General features: G+C 32.3%; 1 protein-coding gene across 6 annotated transcripts in view; it reads right to left on the bottom strand.

Moving 5' to 3' along the window:
- LOC143244611 (vam6/Vps39-like protein) overlaps positions 1-16,453 on the bottom strand; it is a 68,910-nt gene that overhangs the window by 11,105 nt on the left and 41,352 nt on the right. For 5 of the 6 annotated variants that reach the window (XM_076489601.1, XM_076489602.1, XM_076489605.1 and 2 more), the window contains exons 16-21: positions 13,362-13,503; positions 9,799-9,885; positions 9,128-9,201; positions 8,885-8,983; positions 5,922-6,039; positions 5,165-5,293 (exon numbers count right to left, since the gene is read on the bottom strand). In XM_076489601.1, the coding sequence (XP_076345716.1) occupies positions 5,165-5,293; positions 5,922-6,039; positions 8,885-8,983; positions 9,128-9,201; positions 9,799-9,885; positions 13,362-13,503 (649 nt within the window). Of the gene's footprint in view, positions 1-1,329; positions 1,586-5,164; positions 5,294-5,921; positions 6,040-8,884; positions 8,984-9,127; positions 9,202-9,798; positions 9,886-13,361; positions 13,504-16,453 lie in introns of all 6 variants that reach the window. The other variant, XR_013025236.1, reaches the window with a different exon arrangement.

The raw sequence follows: 16,453 nt of genomic DNA on the forward strand, positions 1-16,453 counted from the left end.
CAATGTTTCAACAGAAGTGGGAAGGTTGCATTTATAACCAAGTTTTAAATACAGTGAGGTTCTAAGTGTAATATTCAGTATTTATTTATTGTTTGCTTTACTTATTTTTCTATGTCTTAAGAAAAACAAATTTAAGAACAAGCTTGTAAATAGTAATCTATATACCTATTCAATTTATAATAATTGAAATGTGACTATTTATCAAATACTACTCCATTAAAACACAGCCAAGTTACGTCACTCTGTAAAAACTATAGGTCAGTTTTATATTTTTATTGGAGATAGTTACACAAGTTTGTTTTTTGAATATTGCACAAAGCTACACATGGGCTATCTGTACCAGCCATTCCTAATTTAACAGTATAAGACTAAACAGAAGGCAACTAGTTATCACCGTTTACTGCCAGCTCTTGGGCTACGTTTTTACTAACGAATAATGGGATTGACCATCAAATATAATGCACTCATGGCTGAATGAGTGAGCACATTTAGTGTGAGGGAGAGTTGAACTCATGACCCTCAGATTACGAGTCAAGTGCCCTAACCATGATGGGCCAAGTAACATAAGTGCACATGGGCTACATCATCATGTCTTCCATATTGTAAGTTAGGCATGGCTAAAAGATCAATATAATAAAATTAATCTATACAAGTGTATAATGTTATAAGATTTAAGCTATTTAGTCTAAACATTTATGTTTGCTTTATAATCTGTAGTCATTCTGGAATGAAAGAGGCATAATTTATGTTCATTTCCTAATTTTATAGGTGATTATAAGATTGGCCAAATCAACTGAATGTATAGAGATTTGTTAGTGAAAATAAGTTTTTTTTCTGAAGAAATATTTTATAAAACTATCTGGAAATAATGATTTGGTCTATAAAATTTGAAAATTTTCTGATGCCAAACGTATTTTTATTCTTAAAATGAAAATTATTTTCCATGTTGGATAGTCAACATACAAAAATAAAAATGGCACAAGAGAAACATTGTTTAACAAATTGAGACTTTGTAAATTAGTTGTTACTGATAACCTGCCAAATTTTGTGAATGTATGCTTACTAATTTAAAAGTAACAGAATGAAAATTATGAAATGTAACTCAGACCATTAACAAGATAACTATCGACACGTCAGCTCAAACAGAAAAACAGACTACCATTATTCAGAAAACACAAACCAAAATCACAAGAAGAAACAAAGCATCCCAGGCCAGCGAAGAACAACTCGCCGAATAAGAACAGCCAATTGTTTCACCTCCAAGATCACATTTTTCTCTATCACCAATGGGCTTTTGGTGTAAACACAAGTTCAACACGGAGTTCCTACCTGATCTACAAGACCACAACTAGCAGTTTTCCTAGTCATCTAACATCCAGCCACATGCATACCACTGCCATTATTCATCTGTTTTCTCTTTATTCCCGTGTTTTTTTCCAGCTTCTTCCGAGCACGGTTTGGGTAGATTTTTTGGTGCCCAGGCCATGAAAGTGGGTTTTCTCTGGGTACTCCTGTTTCCCCCTCACAGCTAAAACTCTGGCATTGGATCTGTAGATCCCAGCCAAGGTAACATTCTTGCCTAGTCCTGAAAAGAGCCGTTTTAGTCAGGTATAGTTAAAGTTAATTCTAAATCATCTCGCCAGCTGCCAGGGCATTCTGACCATGGGCCAAGGCCTGGCTCACTTCACTTATGCTGCCCTTGTCCGATTCTATATTCTTTTGTGATACTCTCACATACTTACTTCACCTTAAGAAAGTCAAAATAAATTATAGAAAAACCCCATGTAAATTTCAACAATTTTTCACGTAAGGGGATGAAGAGGAACGTTTTGTACAAGGTTGATCCCTGGAACTGATCATGTACTAATAAAAGTTAATGATTCAACTTGCTACAGCATCAAAGTTGAGATTGTAATAACAACCTATATCACAGTATTGCACAGAAACTTTAATTTTTCAGGCAAAATGTATGCTTGATGAAAATTATAAATCCAATGAAATTCTTATAATACTGTACATTTTGTGAAGTGAGATATGTTGGTTGGTTTGCAAATAGGTTATCTGTGCCATGCAAGATATAGACTATTACATTTATTGCATGACATATTAAAGAATCAAGAATTACAGCAATAATACCGCTGCTTTTCATGTTATAATTTTGTCAGTTTTATATTGATATAGGTATCATGTCACTTCATGCAAATGTTTATTGGTATTAGTATTATATTTTGGATATATCACTGTAGCTATACAAGTTATCACAAAATACAATTAACTACATCTGTACCAAATATTTACTACAAGACTTCAGTATTACACAATAAAGTAATCAAATCATATAACCATACTCAAAATCAAATATTTACATCAGAAAAGTGTAAATACAAGTTCTTATCACCCATCTTTTGTCACAATCATGAGTCAGCTTTAACTCTCTCTCTCTCTTTCACTATGAGCTTGGTTCCAAGGAGAAACCTCTTAACAGTTTTGTGCTTTTTACAGTTTTTGAACTATAACATTTAATACAGGAAGTTATCTTCATCAAATTTTAGAGATTATCAGTAAACATTACACAAAATCACATTTTTTGAAAAATCTTAAGTCATGATTTGCTCATACATTTGTTTCTTTTTAAATGTTGATTATCCAACATGTAAAGTAAATTTTATTGTAATATTAAAAATACTTTTAAGCATCATAAATGGTCAAATTTCACATGCTAAATCTTTATAACTTCGTAATAACCTACAAATGATTACTTTTTTTTTTTTTTTTTACAAAAATCTTTGTAGTTTATCTGTTACTTTTACTATTGTAACTCAGTATGGGTTTGGCCAATGTAACCAACCTCATAACCATCATACAAAATTGGGAAACGTTTTTTCTCCCTCATTCTAGAAGGAGTGTAAATTACAATAAGAAACCACAAATGTTCAGCATAATGTTATAACATTTAAGCTATTTAGACATCTATCTATCTATCTATACATTTTTTTAGAGAAAATTAATACTAATAGAGTTAAGTAAACAAAATAAAAAGGAAGGACTACATAAAAAAACAGCAAATCCAAACCTCTGACTAATTATATTTGTTTGTTATTTTTTAACCAAAAACAAGCCCAAGCAATTGAAAAATAAAAAAAAGTGTTGCACTAGTTTAAAGGATCCCAGAATATAAGCTGTTATGTGATATATATAACATACCACAGAATTTGTAGGTGACTGCAGAAGTAGGACCCACATTGCAGTGGGGATACACGATCTATCAGTCTTAACTCAAGCAGTCTGGAGTTTTTGATTAGTTATTCACAATCATAGATGTATGCAAGTATTTCTTTGGCATAAATAAAAATAAAGGAATAATAATAGAAAGAATAGATGTAGAAATTAGGAGAGTGAGATGGAGTGCTCAAGCAAACAACGTCCCACATACATATGTGGGAAGGTGACTGCTCTCCAAAAGTAGAGAACAAGAAAAATTAATTGAGAAATAAGAATAGGAAAAATAAAGTACTACCATTTAGGGATAAGTATGACAGACTTCAAGATAAGTTTATTTAACTTACTTATGGTGTATCCCCATTGCAATGTGGGTCCTATTTCTGCAGTCTCCTCCAAAACCTAGGGTAGATTTTATACCCTACATTACAGCTTGTACCATGGGATTCTTTCAATTAGTGTAGCATTTATTTATTTTTCTATTTATTTTTATTTTGGCTTGTTTTTGGTGAAAAATAAAAGTAATATATTTTTTATTTCATTGATCCTTCAGCCACGTCTGACACTAAAGAAATTGAAATGATACAGTACATGTGCAATCACATTACCTTATTCAACAGTATGAAACTGGCTTTTACAAAGTGACCAGTCTTTGATTTTTTCTAGTGAACTAAGGTTTTGTAAAATACAGAAATGTTTTAGTTGTAGCACAACATGCATATATATTACTACTATTTACAAATAAGATCGTGTATTTCCATTATTTTTCTTAAAATACAGAACATTAAATAAAGCAATATAGAAAACAATGATCTTTTCTACTTGAAAATTTTATATTCCTTTGTCAACTTGCTGTAACATACTAAGCCTTGTCAAATTTTCATTTACCACATCCTTCAATAATTCAAGACAAATATTGTAGGTAATTTCTCACCTACTAGAAACTGAGAAAATCACTAAGGGTACATCTTGAAGTTTTGACTGGTTATTCACAATCAAAGGTGTATACAAGTATGCCCAAAAATGGAAAGAGGTGGGGCAGGGCCACTGTGTGTGTGCGCACGTGTGTTGTTTATATATCAGCAAACAGAAAAGATAGGAAGTTCTTATTTTATATTCTAGTTCATCAATATCCATAATTTGACATTCTAGTTTGTTTAAAGCTATAGATTTTGTATTTGGACATCACAAACATCTGATCTAAACCAAAGCTGTATTCAACATATAAAGTGATATTTAGGAATTTATTACTTAAATTTAAATTAATGAAGTAACTAATGCATAATACTGAAATCCGAATTATAACCAACAACTTGAAACCAAAATTACTGGCATACATTCTTAAAAAATTACATCAATAAAAGTTTAAATGCAAGTCCACAAATGTGATGACATGCCCTTTAACCTCTGATCATAGGAAGACCAATAATGAGGGTTAAAAGAAGCAGAGAATATGATTTTCAAGATTTAGGAACTGTGAAAAAAACATGCATTATAAAGCAAAATGGTAGAATCTGTATTTCATTAAAGTACTACAATTGGTTTTTACATGCTACTTTGAAAATCACCACCAATGTTTCTTTGAAAATGCTTGTGGTTCATGCCACAGACTTGGTTTACTCTAAAGTTTTAGATGAAGTGAAATACTAAATACGTACTGTCACTATTTCTTAGTAAAGCAGGTTTTCATTCTCCATCAGGCAAATAATTATTTACATAATTATTTTGCCTTCATCGATGGTTTGGATTAAAAAGTAGAAGAAACATTTTTCTTATTTATAAAGCCCAAGAGTTAATAGCAATGATAGCTTTAATAATCACAGTTCTACATATAAAAACAATAATGCAACACTTGATACTGTACCTCTGATTAATGTGTCAAACAGAAAATCCTCACCATGATTCAGTAATAATATTATGAATGAGTAAAATTGAAAGCCCATACCATAATTCAACAAAATTGAAGGAAATGATTCAACTGTATATTTTGTTGATGTTTCAAGAAACTTTAACAACTTTGTTCGAATTTCTCCAAGTTCACCTGGTTCACTTCCTGCCAAAGCTGGCAACTGTCCTGAGTAAACAAAAACAATGTATGATTCAACACACACACACACACACACACACACACACAGAAAGAAACAAAGTATTTCACTATCACTCACAACAACACTAAGTCAACAAAACTTTCATACAACCTGACAAGTATCATAATTACAATACAAAAATAATTATGGAAACATACAAGCAATAGATAAACTGAAGACATAAATAACAAGTAACAAACTACAAGAGTAGTTTATTATGAGAATGAAACATTATCACAGCAAATGCAAAGAAAAGTAATTTGAACAACACAGTGATACTTTTTCTTGTAAATCACTTATTTTACAGAAGGTGAGATCTTGTTTTTATTCTGTCAAGTTTATCAATGTATCATTGTAGATTATTTCTAAATTTCTTACATTGTATGCTGTCATGGCACTATGGAAGGGGGGCATTTGTTTACCCAAATGTTTCTTAGATCATTAAGAATAAACTAATAAACAGCAATGAGAAACCAATAAAAAGTGTATTCTATGGGACAAAAGGTATAACACACGTTCCTTCAGTTTTTACTTACAAGTTGTTAGAGTCTCAATGTGATCTTATAATTTATAGGAAATACTAAAGATTTACGTCATTTTAATAACTAGGCCTACCTTCTGGTAAAGATCGAAGATAGTCTTTAAGTAAAACTCCAACCTTTTCTTGATAATAATGTATTAATTTATTGTGGAAAACTTCTTGTTCCTCTTTCCAAACATGAATTATATGTTCCTAATGCAAGATAATTTAGTTCAGTATTATGAATATCGTATAATGTCTAAAGCACAGGAAAATTTCATTCAATTAATAAAATATCACAGCCATAGGTAGATTACTAATTATATTTTATAATCTTTTATTACCACATCCTAAACTGTGTCATTAAACATCACTGTCATTTGACACATTGTTTTAACTAGGACTAACACTGTATGTTCACACCACTTCATAAGGGTTTGATTGGTTTGATCAACCTTGCAACCATTAAGTAAGTTGGAAATCATACATATATAGTTTTTAAGTTGGCTTATTCTCACAAAATTTTACAAGTTTTAGTAAATGCTACAAATCTTTGTGAACAGAAAATCAGATTTCCCAATAAATTATTTTTACTACAGTTTTGTTTATGAACTTACAGAGTCAGAGTATAACTAATTCAAGTGCAAGGTGATTTTCATATTAAGAAAAAAAACCAAAAAAACCTCATCTTACATTTTAAATTAAATTGCATATCAACTTTATTTTGGTAAAACTTATTTTTTCTACCATAGAAATATACAGGCTCAGTCCATTTGACCGACCTTAAAAACCACAATAAAAAATTACAAAACAAACCTAAATGCATCTTTCATTTTAGAATACTACAAATTTAATAGAAAATTATAATTTCTTTTACCCTAAATAGCCTCATGTTTGCTTGATCTACTGCAGAGCAAGATTGGGCTACCTGCTGTGTCCACAACAGGAATTGAATCCCAGATTTGTGTTGTTATGCCACAGATTTACTGCTCTTCCACCGGTAGAACCTCATTTTTGTAACAGTTTACATTTGTTTTTATTTAATTTTAGTGTTTTTATTGCTCTTCGAGTTGCATCTAGTTACTAAATTTGTGTAAACAAAACAAAAACTATAGAACACCCTACAAGTGCAGGACTCAATTTATAGTAAACAAAGTATTCAATTATGTAATGAATGAATTGGTAGCACAAATGCATACTTTGCTGAGCAAAAAGAGAACTGGATGTTACTAATTTAGATTATTGTGTTAGCAATACCTATACTATAAATAATTTATGTTAAGATTGGAACATGTTATTGAAGTAATAAGAATATTAATGGGTAACTTAGAGCAAAAAAATTTCACATGAAACAGTGAAAGGAGGTGGAGAATTCAACTATTTCCTAATGTAATTAAAACTTGGCACTTCCTGCAAGAACTGTAAGGAAAATTTTCAAAAATGCAGAGAAGATGAAAGGTGTCAGCTCATGCTAAAACACCATTAGTTTCAAGTAAATTAAGCCATACATGATGCAGCATATTAGAAAAAATTAAAAAGATTAACTCAGTCAAGTTCTGATAAAGTTAAAACTCTGTGTGAGGACTTATGAGAAGAGGAAGGTGAAAGCTCAAAAGCAAGGGCCTTTTCTGCCAGTAAAGGTTTGCTTTGACCATTTTAGGCAAAGAAATAATATACATAACAAAATAACAGTCAAGGCTGCTAGTGCCAATTACCAAACTACTTTGGAATTTCCAGACAAGTTAAGGAAGATCACAGCTATATCCTTGAATTGGTGAAATGCAGGTGAAATGAGGCTATTGTGGAAATGAATAATTTCAAAATATATTTTTTTGTGAAGAAAAAGACAACTCCAGGATTTAAAGCAGCAAAATATTGGCTTACCCTGTTACTTGGTGGTAAATTAATAATGTAAGAATAATTTAGATTTTTTAAATCAAACAGGCTCTACAGGAGCCTGAGAGACAACCAGAGGCACTTATAAAACTTTAGCCCCACACTACTTGGTGGTAATGCTGCAGAAGAATTTTAATTTAAGCCAATGTTTGCATACCATTGAAAAATGCCACAGAGATATGAAAGGATTTAAGCCACACCTACTGGTTTTTGGTGTTCTAATCACAAAGCTTGGGCGATATTTGATGTTTCTAAAGATTTCTTTGTTTCAATGGAGAAATACTGCATTGTAAAATAAAACTGGAGAAAAAAAAAGCCTCACTTAAGATAATGCTTCTGGTCACCATTCTCATTTGGTCAATTTGAAGACTTCCATTTCAGTCCAGAATGTGTTTTTCCTCCAAACATGACATTTCTCATTCAATCAATAGATCAGAGGATTATTGTGTCCTTCAAGGCATATTATCTACATCATAACATTTCTAAGCTATTTAATGAGATATCTTACAATCAGGAACTTCTGATGGTAGTATAATGTGAAGGTAACTGATAATATCAACCATCTTGCAATCTTTGTTGAGAATAACCCAACTGCAAGTGAAGCAGTGCCTTGAGCAGGCAAGATAAGACAACTATCAGAATAAAAAGAATTTTATACAGAGAAAAAGAATTGGTCAAGACAGTTGCAAATGACTTAGTGTTTGAAGGAGGAAAAAATAAGTGAATGACCCAGCTACACCTACTCCCTAATAAACAAACACTGCCAGTTTGACTTTTATATTTTTCAATATAGTACCATGGTATGTATTCTTATTTTCATTATTGTACTATACTTTGCATTGTGTCATATGATGTGTTAAATAATGCTGCTGGAACACAGCTTCAACTTGCACTATTATACCATTGGAGAAATGGGTTTTCAATAATGTCATTTCCAATAACATTGTAGTTCTCAAGAACACAATTAGGATGTTAATGAGGAGGGGTCAACTGTATGCTCATTGTAGATTTTTTTTTATATTGTTTCAACTATCATTATCACAATGCTGATATGTACACCCACTACACTTTTTGTTTACATTCCTAATTTTCACTCATTTTGAGAAACCTAGATTACTGCTGTGAGTAAACACTAACAGATAAACAAGATCATAAATCATACCAAATAAGGAACAATGACAAAAGGATTTGTCCTTGTTAAATATTCCAGCACTTCTTTTCGTGGTAGTCCTTCAGTCTCTGGCAAATCTTCTGTAAAAATCTACAAAATGTGTCCTTTATTAAAGCCTATATTTTTCTCTATAAATAGACTTTAAAATTAAATTTATTTGCAATTAATAATGACAATGTTAATTCTGCTATTAAAAAATGTCTGTTTACAAAAACTAAAAATAATAGTACTCACTTTTAGACCATTCTCTGGACTTTCTTTCAAAACCCAACTAGCAAACTCAAATATTAGTTCTAAGTGCTCAGCTCCTGAGAAAAATCAAATAATCAAATTAATATACTAGATTCTATCTTAGGTATACACATTGTATTGTCCAAATGTTCGTACAATTTACATTGAATAGTTGAAGATACTACCATCTTATTAGAAAAAACATTTTTCTGTTCAGAAATCCTTGAAGAAACATTTAAAACCAAAATTAGTTTCATTTTTCTTAAATTCATACGTATTATGCTGGTATTGTTTATGGTTGGTTTTAAAAAACAGGAGGAGTTTAACCAACTTCTCTGATGACCAGAACACTGATACCAAACAAGAATCTGTGGGATGATCAGGATGCAGTGTCACAGAACATACTCCATTACCTACAGCCCTAATGGATTTGTAGACAATTTGTTTGACGTGAAAAACAAGTATAATTTACACTTTAAACTAGATTATATAAATTCAATTTCAGAGTATACAAATGAGAAGAACAGTTATTAGCAGCTTATTTTCCATCGAAACACAAGGTATTTTTAAAACTTATGAGGATAACAATTTAGCCTAGATAACTAAACCAAGAATCATTAGCAATTCTTCATACAAACGATATGCATCTTAAGTTTTTTTTACAACATTCTCACCTAGATGTTGAAGATACTGAATTGTCCGTTCATGACCTTTTAAAGGAGAATCTGGTTTTCTGGCTTGCCTCATCAGAAGTTCAAGAGCTATTTCGATAATGATTAATCAGAAATATTTTTACCTTTCTTCCTGAAGTTGTTACAGTTGAAAACAAATACATATTAATTTCTCATAGAAAAAGGATAAAAAATACTACCTTCCTTTAATATATATTCACAAGCAAAAATTAGTGTCTAAAACCATAGTTATATCAGAGAAAACTGATCTCAAAAATCTCATAGTGAACAAATACAACCTCAACTTTTATAGCTTCAATAATTAAAATATCAAGACAGACAGTAGAGTTCTATGTATCTACAAGTCAAATATTTAACTGAATCATCTAGAAGCAAAATTACATATACACATTCAAATGTTAGTAGAGTTCACAGTTTCACAAATCTGATTCACAGAGATGGGTGATAACACACATACACACACACACTCAAAACCCATGACACAAGAGTACACACTCAAAACCATAATACACATGGAGATAGGGTTTCAGATTTCCTAATTTTAATTGACAAACACCAATAAAAACTTTAGAAATGATTAACATCCCCACTTTCCTGAATTTATTCTGTTAGTGGTTTGTTTTTATAATTTCATCTGAATTAACTGCTCATGTAAAGCTTTAACAAATAGAACTATGTTTTGTAGCCATAATTACTCCTGTAAGAGAAATTAGGCTGCAGAAAATATATGGTGTATCATTATACTCATTGCAGTATTAAAAGCCAAAACTACAAAAAAACCACCAATTTTAAGGTACCTACAGTCAACAGGAAGTTCTGAACCTGCCTGTAAGTGAACATGACACAAAACAACGTTTTTGTAATATAAACTCTCTCTTAAAGCAAAGCAGACTGGAACTATTCCCATCAAATTACCATCAGAATAAGAGAAACATCAAAGGATAGCACAAGTTTGGTTATTTGTAACTAAGCACAAAGATACACAATGGATGATGTGTGTTCTGTCCACCACAACTATTAAAACCTGGCTTCTTGTAAGTCTGCAGACATACTGCTGTGCCACTGGGATGCAACAGTGCAAGAACAGTATTAACTTGCAAATTTTACCACCATGACCCAAAATACAAGAAGTAAATAAGGATACAACTGAGTGAGGGATTTTGTTTCTTTAGAATTAAGCACAAAGCTACTCTGCCCACTATGGGTATCAAAACCTGAATTTTAGCAGTGCATGTATACAGACATACTGCTGTGCCACTGGTGGGAGGGTGTGGCAAACCTAAGTGAGGGAAGAGAAACACCTATAATACATGTGTGAGGATTGACATTGATAGTTTTAGCTCGTAATTCAAAACACAGCAACTAAGGACCAACAACTATGTGGGGGATATGATAAGAGATCCTAATTGAGGGGGTTAACTGCAATTTTGATGGCTTACTTTAAAACTACAACATTCCTTTGGATAGACTCATACAGAGAGGAAGTGTCAGACTGAAGGGTATCTTGTCGTCCAAGGTTAACAGAATACCACTATCCTGCCCTCAAAATGAATGTGATTGTGGTTTATGAAACACACAGTAATGAAACCATTCAGGAAAATGCCTCCATGGTCCACCATCTCAGCAGTTTGAAAACTGAAAAGTGGTAAGGACTTCCAGACTTTATTGGAAGTTAAAAAAGAGGATAAAATGTGGTGGCTTGTCCAGATGAATGTCCACACCAGAAACAGTACAACTGATGACCACAAAAGCAGATTAAACATGATTTTTTCAATCTAAAGAATGGCAAGAATGGGCAGCTATTCCCTTCTGCTTTATCCTTGAACCCCATGGATTAGTATGATTTGGAATGAGCTTATTAATGAAGAAAATATGCTACTACAAGTAACCTAAAAGCAATCTTGTGAAACACCCCATCTCTAGTTTATGTGATTGTAAAGAACAGTGTGCATTTTGTGGTCAAGGAAATTATAAAAGTAAAGTCAACATTGCCTTACAATGTATGTAGAATTTAGTACAATTTTAAGTAATTGAAGTACACCTGGATAGACACCATTAATCACAATGTGGGATAATGGTCAAAGTGTGGGACAAGTCCCTGAAAAATAAGTTATATAACAAGAGAAGGAAAGCTTACCAAATTACAAACTCACCAAAGATGGCAACAGGTAGAAAATGATACCCTGATAAAAACAACAAAGCCAACCAAAGCAGAGTGAGAGAGAAAGATGAGTGTACAAGGCATAGTTCTAGACTTTGAGAGATGAGGTACCTTCAGTGAATGACAGGGTTTATATGCAGAGAAAAGGAAAGGTGCCTTATTGGAGATATAAAGAGAAGACAATTACTGGAAATTCAGGATACATTTCCAGTAATGCATGCAACAGTGTAAGTGGATTATACATGGATACTATTGTGATAAAAAAGTAAAATAGTTCAACTTATCAACCAAATTCTATAACAATTGAATTGACTTAAGTTCAGACAAGATCTGCACAGCCTAAAATAGAACTATAAATCTTATTTTGATACAAAATTGAGAAATTGATACAAAAATACAACAACAAAAACACTTGAAAAGAGCACGAAGCTAAACATTGCAACATGAGCACTACCAAACAAGAAGTGATACGTGATAATTCAGTAGAAGTGAACAAAGGGAGTAGCATGAACTAGGAGTGTTGTACTCCTGCTGGTGGAGGGTTGTTGCATGATGATTTATATGCAAAACACTTGAACCATTTATTGTAAAGATAAATGGGAGTTCAAGGCTTGTGGCATGCTAAAAAATGTTTGCATACAGAGAACAGCACTGAATGAGAATAGCTATTTGTGTGAGAAGAGGTAACTTACCATATTAGAAGCAGTACCAATTTCAAACCTATTGCACATGTGCACATACACAGATATTAAACCCATAACATAAACACAAATACGTAATATTTACTTATACTGGTCAAAAATAAAGACAAAACATTAATTTTTTTCCATGCTGAATGTGAAGTTTCCAAATTTAAAATAATTCCAATAATTTCTGTTTGGTACTCCCATATGTTTGCAGGCTCACAGGTGTAATTGGCATGTAATATTGCCAATGTAAGTGCCATTACAACCACAATGTGTGTATTTGTATACAGTCATAAAAGCATAAGGGGAGGTAACAGGTCTTTAGTTCTGAATATATTTTGCACTTTGAAAAGTGATTTAAATATAACTTGTAATTGAGCTTGTGGATAAAATGTTTTAATTATTTTTAAAATTTGTGACTAAGAAACTTTACTCATCTAAAAACGGAACAATCAATCTTAATTAGGCAACTACAAATGATATTTAAACCAATTTTCAAAATACAAAGTTTATTCAGATCTAAAAAGCTATTTCCTCCCCTTATGCATTCTGGAATTGTGTATAAAAACATGTGATAGCTGTAATGCCACTTACGTTGGCAAAACTATACAGTAATTACACTTGAAAGTTTGAATATATTGGAGTTAAAGCAGAACTGGTAAAATTATCAATTCCAATCAAGAACTAAGCAGACAGACCTTTCTTATGTAGTCCTTTTCTTTCATACAAAATAATAAGTTCACTGTACTTGTGACTTTTCTTTAAAGCTCTCTCTGACTCTTCCACGTGACAATGGTTATCATTCAGTCGAAGAAGAGAGGCAACTAGCGCATCATTGGTCTAAGAACAAAATAGACATTTCTCATTTGAAAAATGTATTTATTTCATACTGTTCATTAGAAAATTGGAGTTATTATTTCTGTATAAGTTTATCTAGACAGTAATGATAAACCATATTTCTAAAGATATTTTAGTTAAACATGTTTTCCTAAAAATTAATTTCACACTGGATTGAATGAAAGGATAAATTCAGAAGTTTTTGGAGTCATAAAACATAGATAACAAAAAAGTGTAAAACAGAAATTGTAGTGTTTTGCTCTTACACTATCAACAAGGGGTTAGTCAAATTGACTGACCTTATAACCAAGTTGTATTCATTATAGTTTCTACACTATAACTATTAATACAGTATATGCGTCTTCACTAAATTTGGCATATTTCTGGTAAACATTAGATATTTATACACACAAAAAAATCAGTTTTTAATGAAATAGTTTTACTAAAGATTTATCCATGAACATAGGAATCTTTTTGTTTACTAGTTCATGTGGAAAGTGAATTTCAAAATAAGAATAAAAATACTTTTTGTCCCAGCAATTTCAAATTTCATTTGCATAATTTTAAAAACCTCCTAAAGAAACAAAACTTTTTCAGTAAAACTTTATATTAGTATCTGTTATTACCTTTACTCTAGCAATATATTTGAATCTTCAGCCAGTAGACAAATCAAAGTACGATGAAAAGTTGTAAAATCAGAAATAAAATAAACAGCTGTGCCCTTTTCTCTTTATTATTGTTTATGAAGATTCAATATACTTCTCTTGACAGTTTGAACTGCTAAACATTTCACTATCAATGAATGAAGTTGAAATCCACTGACAAGGCAACAAATCACCCCCCTTGTGTCATTCAACTGTTTATGTGATATACCATAATATAAATTTCTCAAGAGTAACAAAGCATAAGTGACAAATGACTGATTGGAGATTTATAGCTTAAAGCAACAAGGCTATCTGTGCGAAACAAACTGTAAAAATACAAAAATAAAATATTATACAAGATAAAAATAACTTAAACACCAAAAAGAAAACACTCCAAAAGGAGGTTTAAAAACTTAAACAGCATAAAAAAGCCAATGGCCTATAAAAATTTAAAAACAATTAAGTTGGCATACAACTCAGCAGTGAACACAAACTGTATAGGGGATCCTGTGAACAACCACTGAACCACAACAAACCATGGTAGAGCCGACAGAATAACTTGATTTAGAAGCATCTGTATAAATGAAAATAGAAGGATGGTTCAAAAGATGTTCAGCAAAAAGATCATACTTCCAATCAGGAGTATTCACCTTCAGATGGCTCAAGGAAAGGCCACATCTGGGAATGGTAGTAGTTACGGGCTGATCATTGGGTACAGCAATGCCATTCATTGCCAAACCATATTCATCCAGTTGTACATGGATATGAAGGCAAAAAGAAGAAATTGCAGATTGTCTATTCTGAAAGAGCATGGCTCACTGAGGAAGAAAAACAAACCCCAAGGTGGGATGCTGAGGTAAGAACCAAGACTTGGTAGCACACTGTAGAGAAAGTTGCAAATGGTGAAAGTGAAGAGGAGGTTCATGATACCATATACAAACTCTGAACTGAAGAAGTGAAGAAAGTTGCTTTATGTGAGGAATAAAAGCAAGCTTAAAGGCAAAGATAAGCCCCAAGAACTTTGCTTCAGGAATCATAGAAAGAATAACATCACCATGACATAGCTGGGATTGGTGCGTAGACCTTACTGATGGCAAAAATGTATGCAAATGGTTTTGGAAAAGGTGTAGGTAAAATATTTTGCTGTGGTACACTTCAATAAGTGATTGAGGGCAGTCTGAAACTGCAACTCCTAAAACTTCATGTTCAATGACCAACATAAGATATTGAAGCTGTTGGCACACAGCCCACTTGCAACAGAAGGAGGTTGGTTGATTTAGTGTTTTATGGCATAAAGCAGCTAGGCTATCTGCTCCAAACATCTGGTAAAAAGTTAAAAGTACATTTAGTAAAATTCATAAAAGGAAATTAAGGTAAAACAAAACAAAGTTTGAAAAACAAATAGCATAAAACCAATGTTTACATTTAGTCTACAACATCAAGAGAAAAAGAAAAACTACAGTAATTCAAACTGTAAAGGACTTTCTGTAGCATAACTGTAATAATCATAACTCGCCAGGAACACTAACAGGTAAGTACAAAAAATAGCGTCAGTCACCTGAAGTTGGCTTTTCCAGTCCTGGTTTCGAATTATTTAATGTTTCAGCCAGTTTCTAATTTAAAATTGAACTAGATGAATTGTGATTTTTAAGAGAGAGACACATTAAAAATGTGTAATGTATAAATTAAAAAAAACTTAAATGGCATTAAAAAGATTAATAGACTTTAAAAAACTAAAAACATTACTATGGTAGACAGTGTCACCTTGGACCAGTGATCCATAGTTGAGTTTTGATCGAATAAGAGTACGATATATCTGTAGCGCAGAACATCAATCTGCTTCCCAGATGGTGGAAGAGAGGACACGAAGGATGTTCAGTGCTCTTGTACATTTGACCTGCAGCTGCTTGATGTGTGGTATAAAGGTCAGCTTGTGGTCAAAGATAAGCCCCAAGAACTTTGTCTCAAGGAACCACAGGCAGCAAAACTTCACCAATACGGAGTTCAGGATCAGGATGAATACTCCATTGGTGGCAAATGGTTTTAAAGAGAGAGAAGGTAAAGCTGTTTGCTGTGGCCCACTGCAGTAAACAATTGAGGGCAGTCTGTAGCTACTGCTCAATATACCTCATGTTCGACGGCTGACATGAGATGCGAAAGTAATTGACATAGAGTCCATTTGCAACAGCAAGAGGGAGTTGTTCAGTGACGACATTAATTTTTTACACTGAAAAGTGTGACACTTAAAACACAGTCCTAAGGGACTCCAAGTTTCTGTAGAAAAGAATGAGAAAGTGTTGAACCCAGAC

This window comes from Tachypleus tridentatus, chromosome 2 (assembly GCF_004210375.1).
Source record: "Tachypleus tridentatus isolate NWPU-2018 chromosome 2, ASM421037v1, whole genome shotgun sequence".
Lineage (NCBI taxonomy): Eukaryota > Metazoa > Arthropoda > Merostomata > Xiphosura > Limulidae > Tachypleus > Tachypleus tridentatus.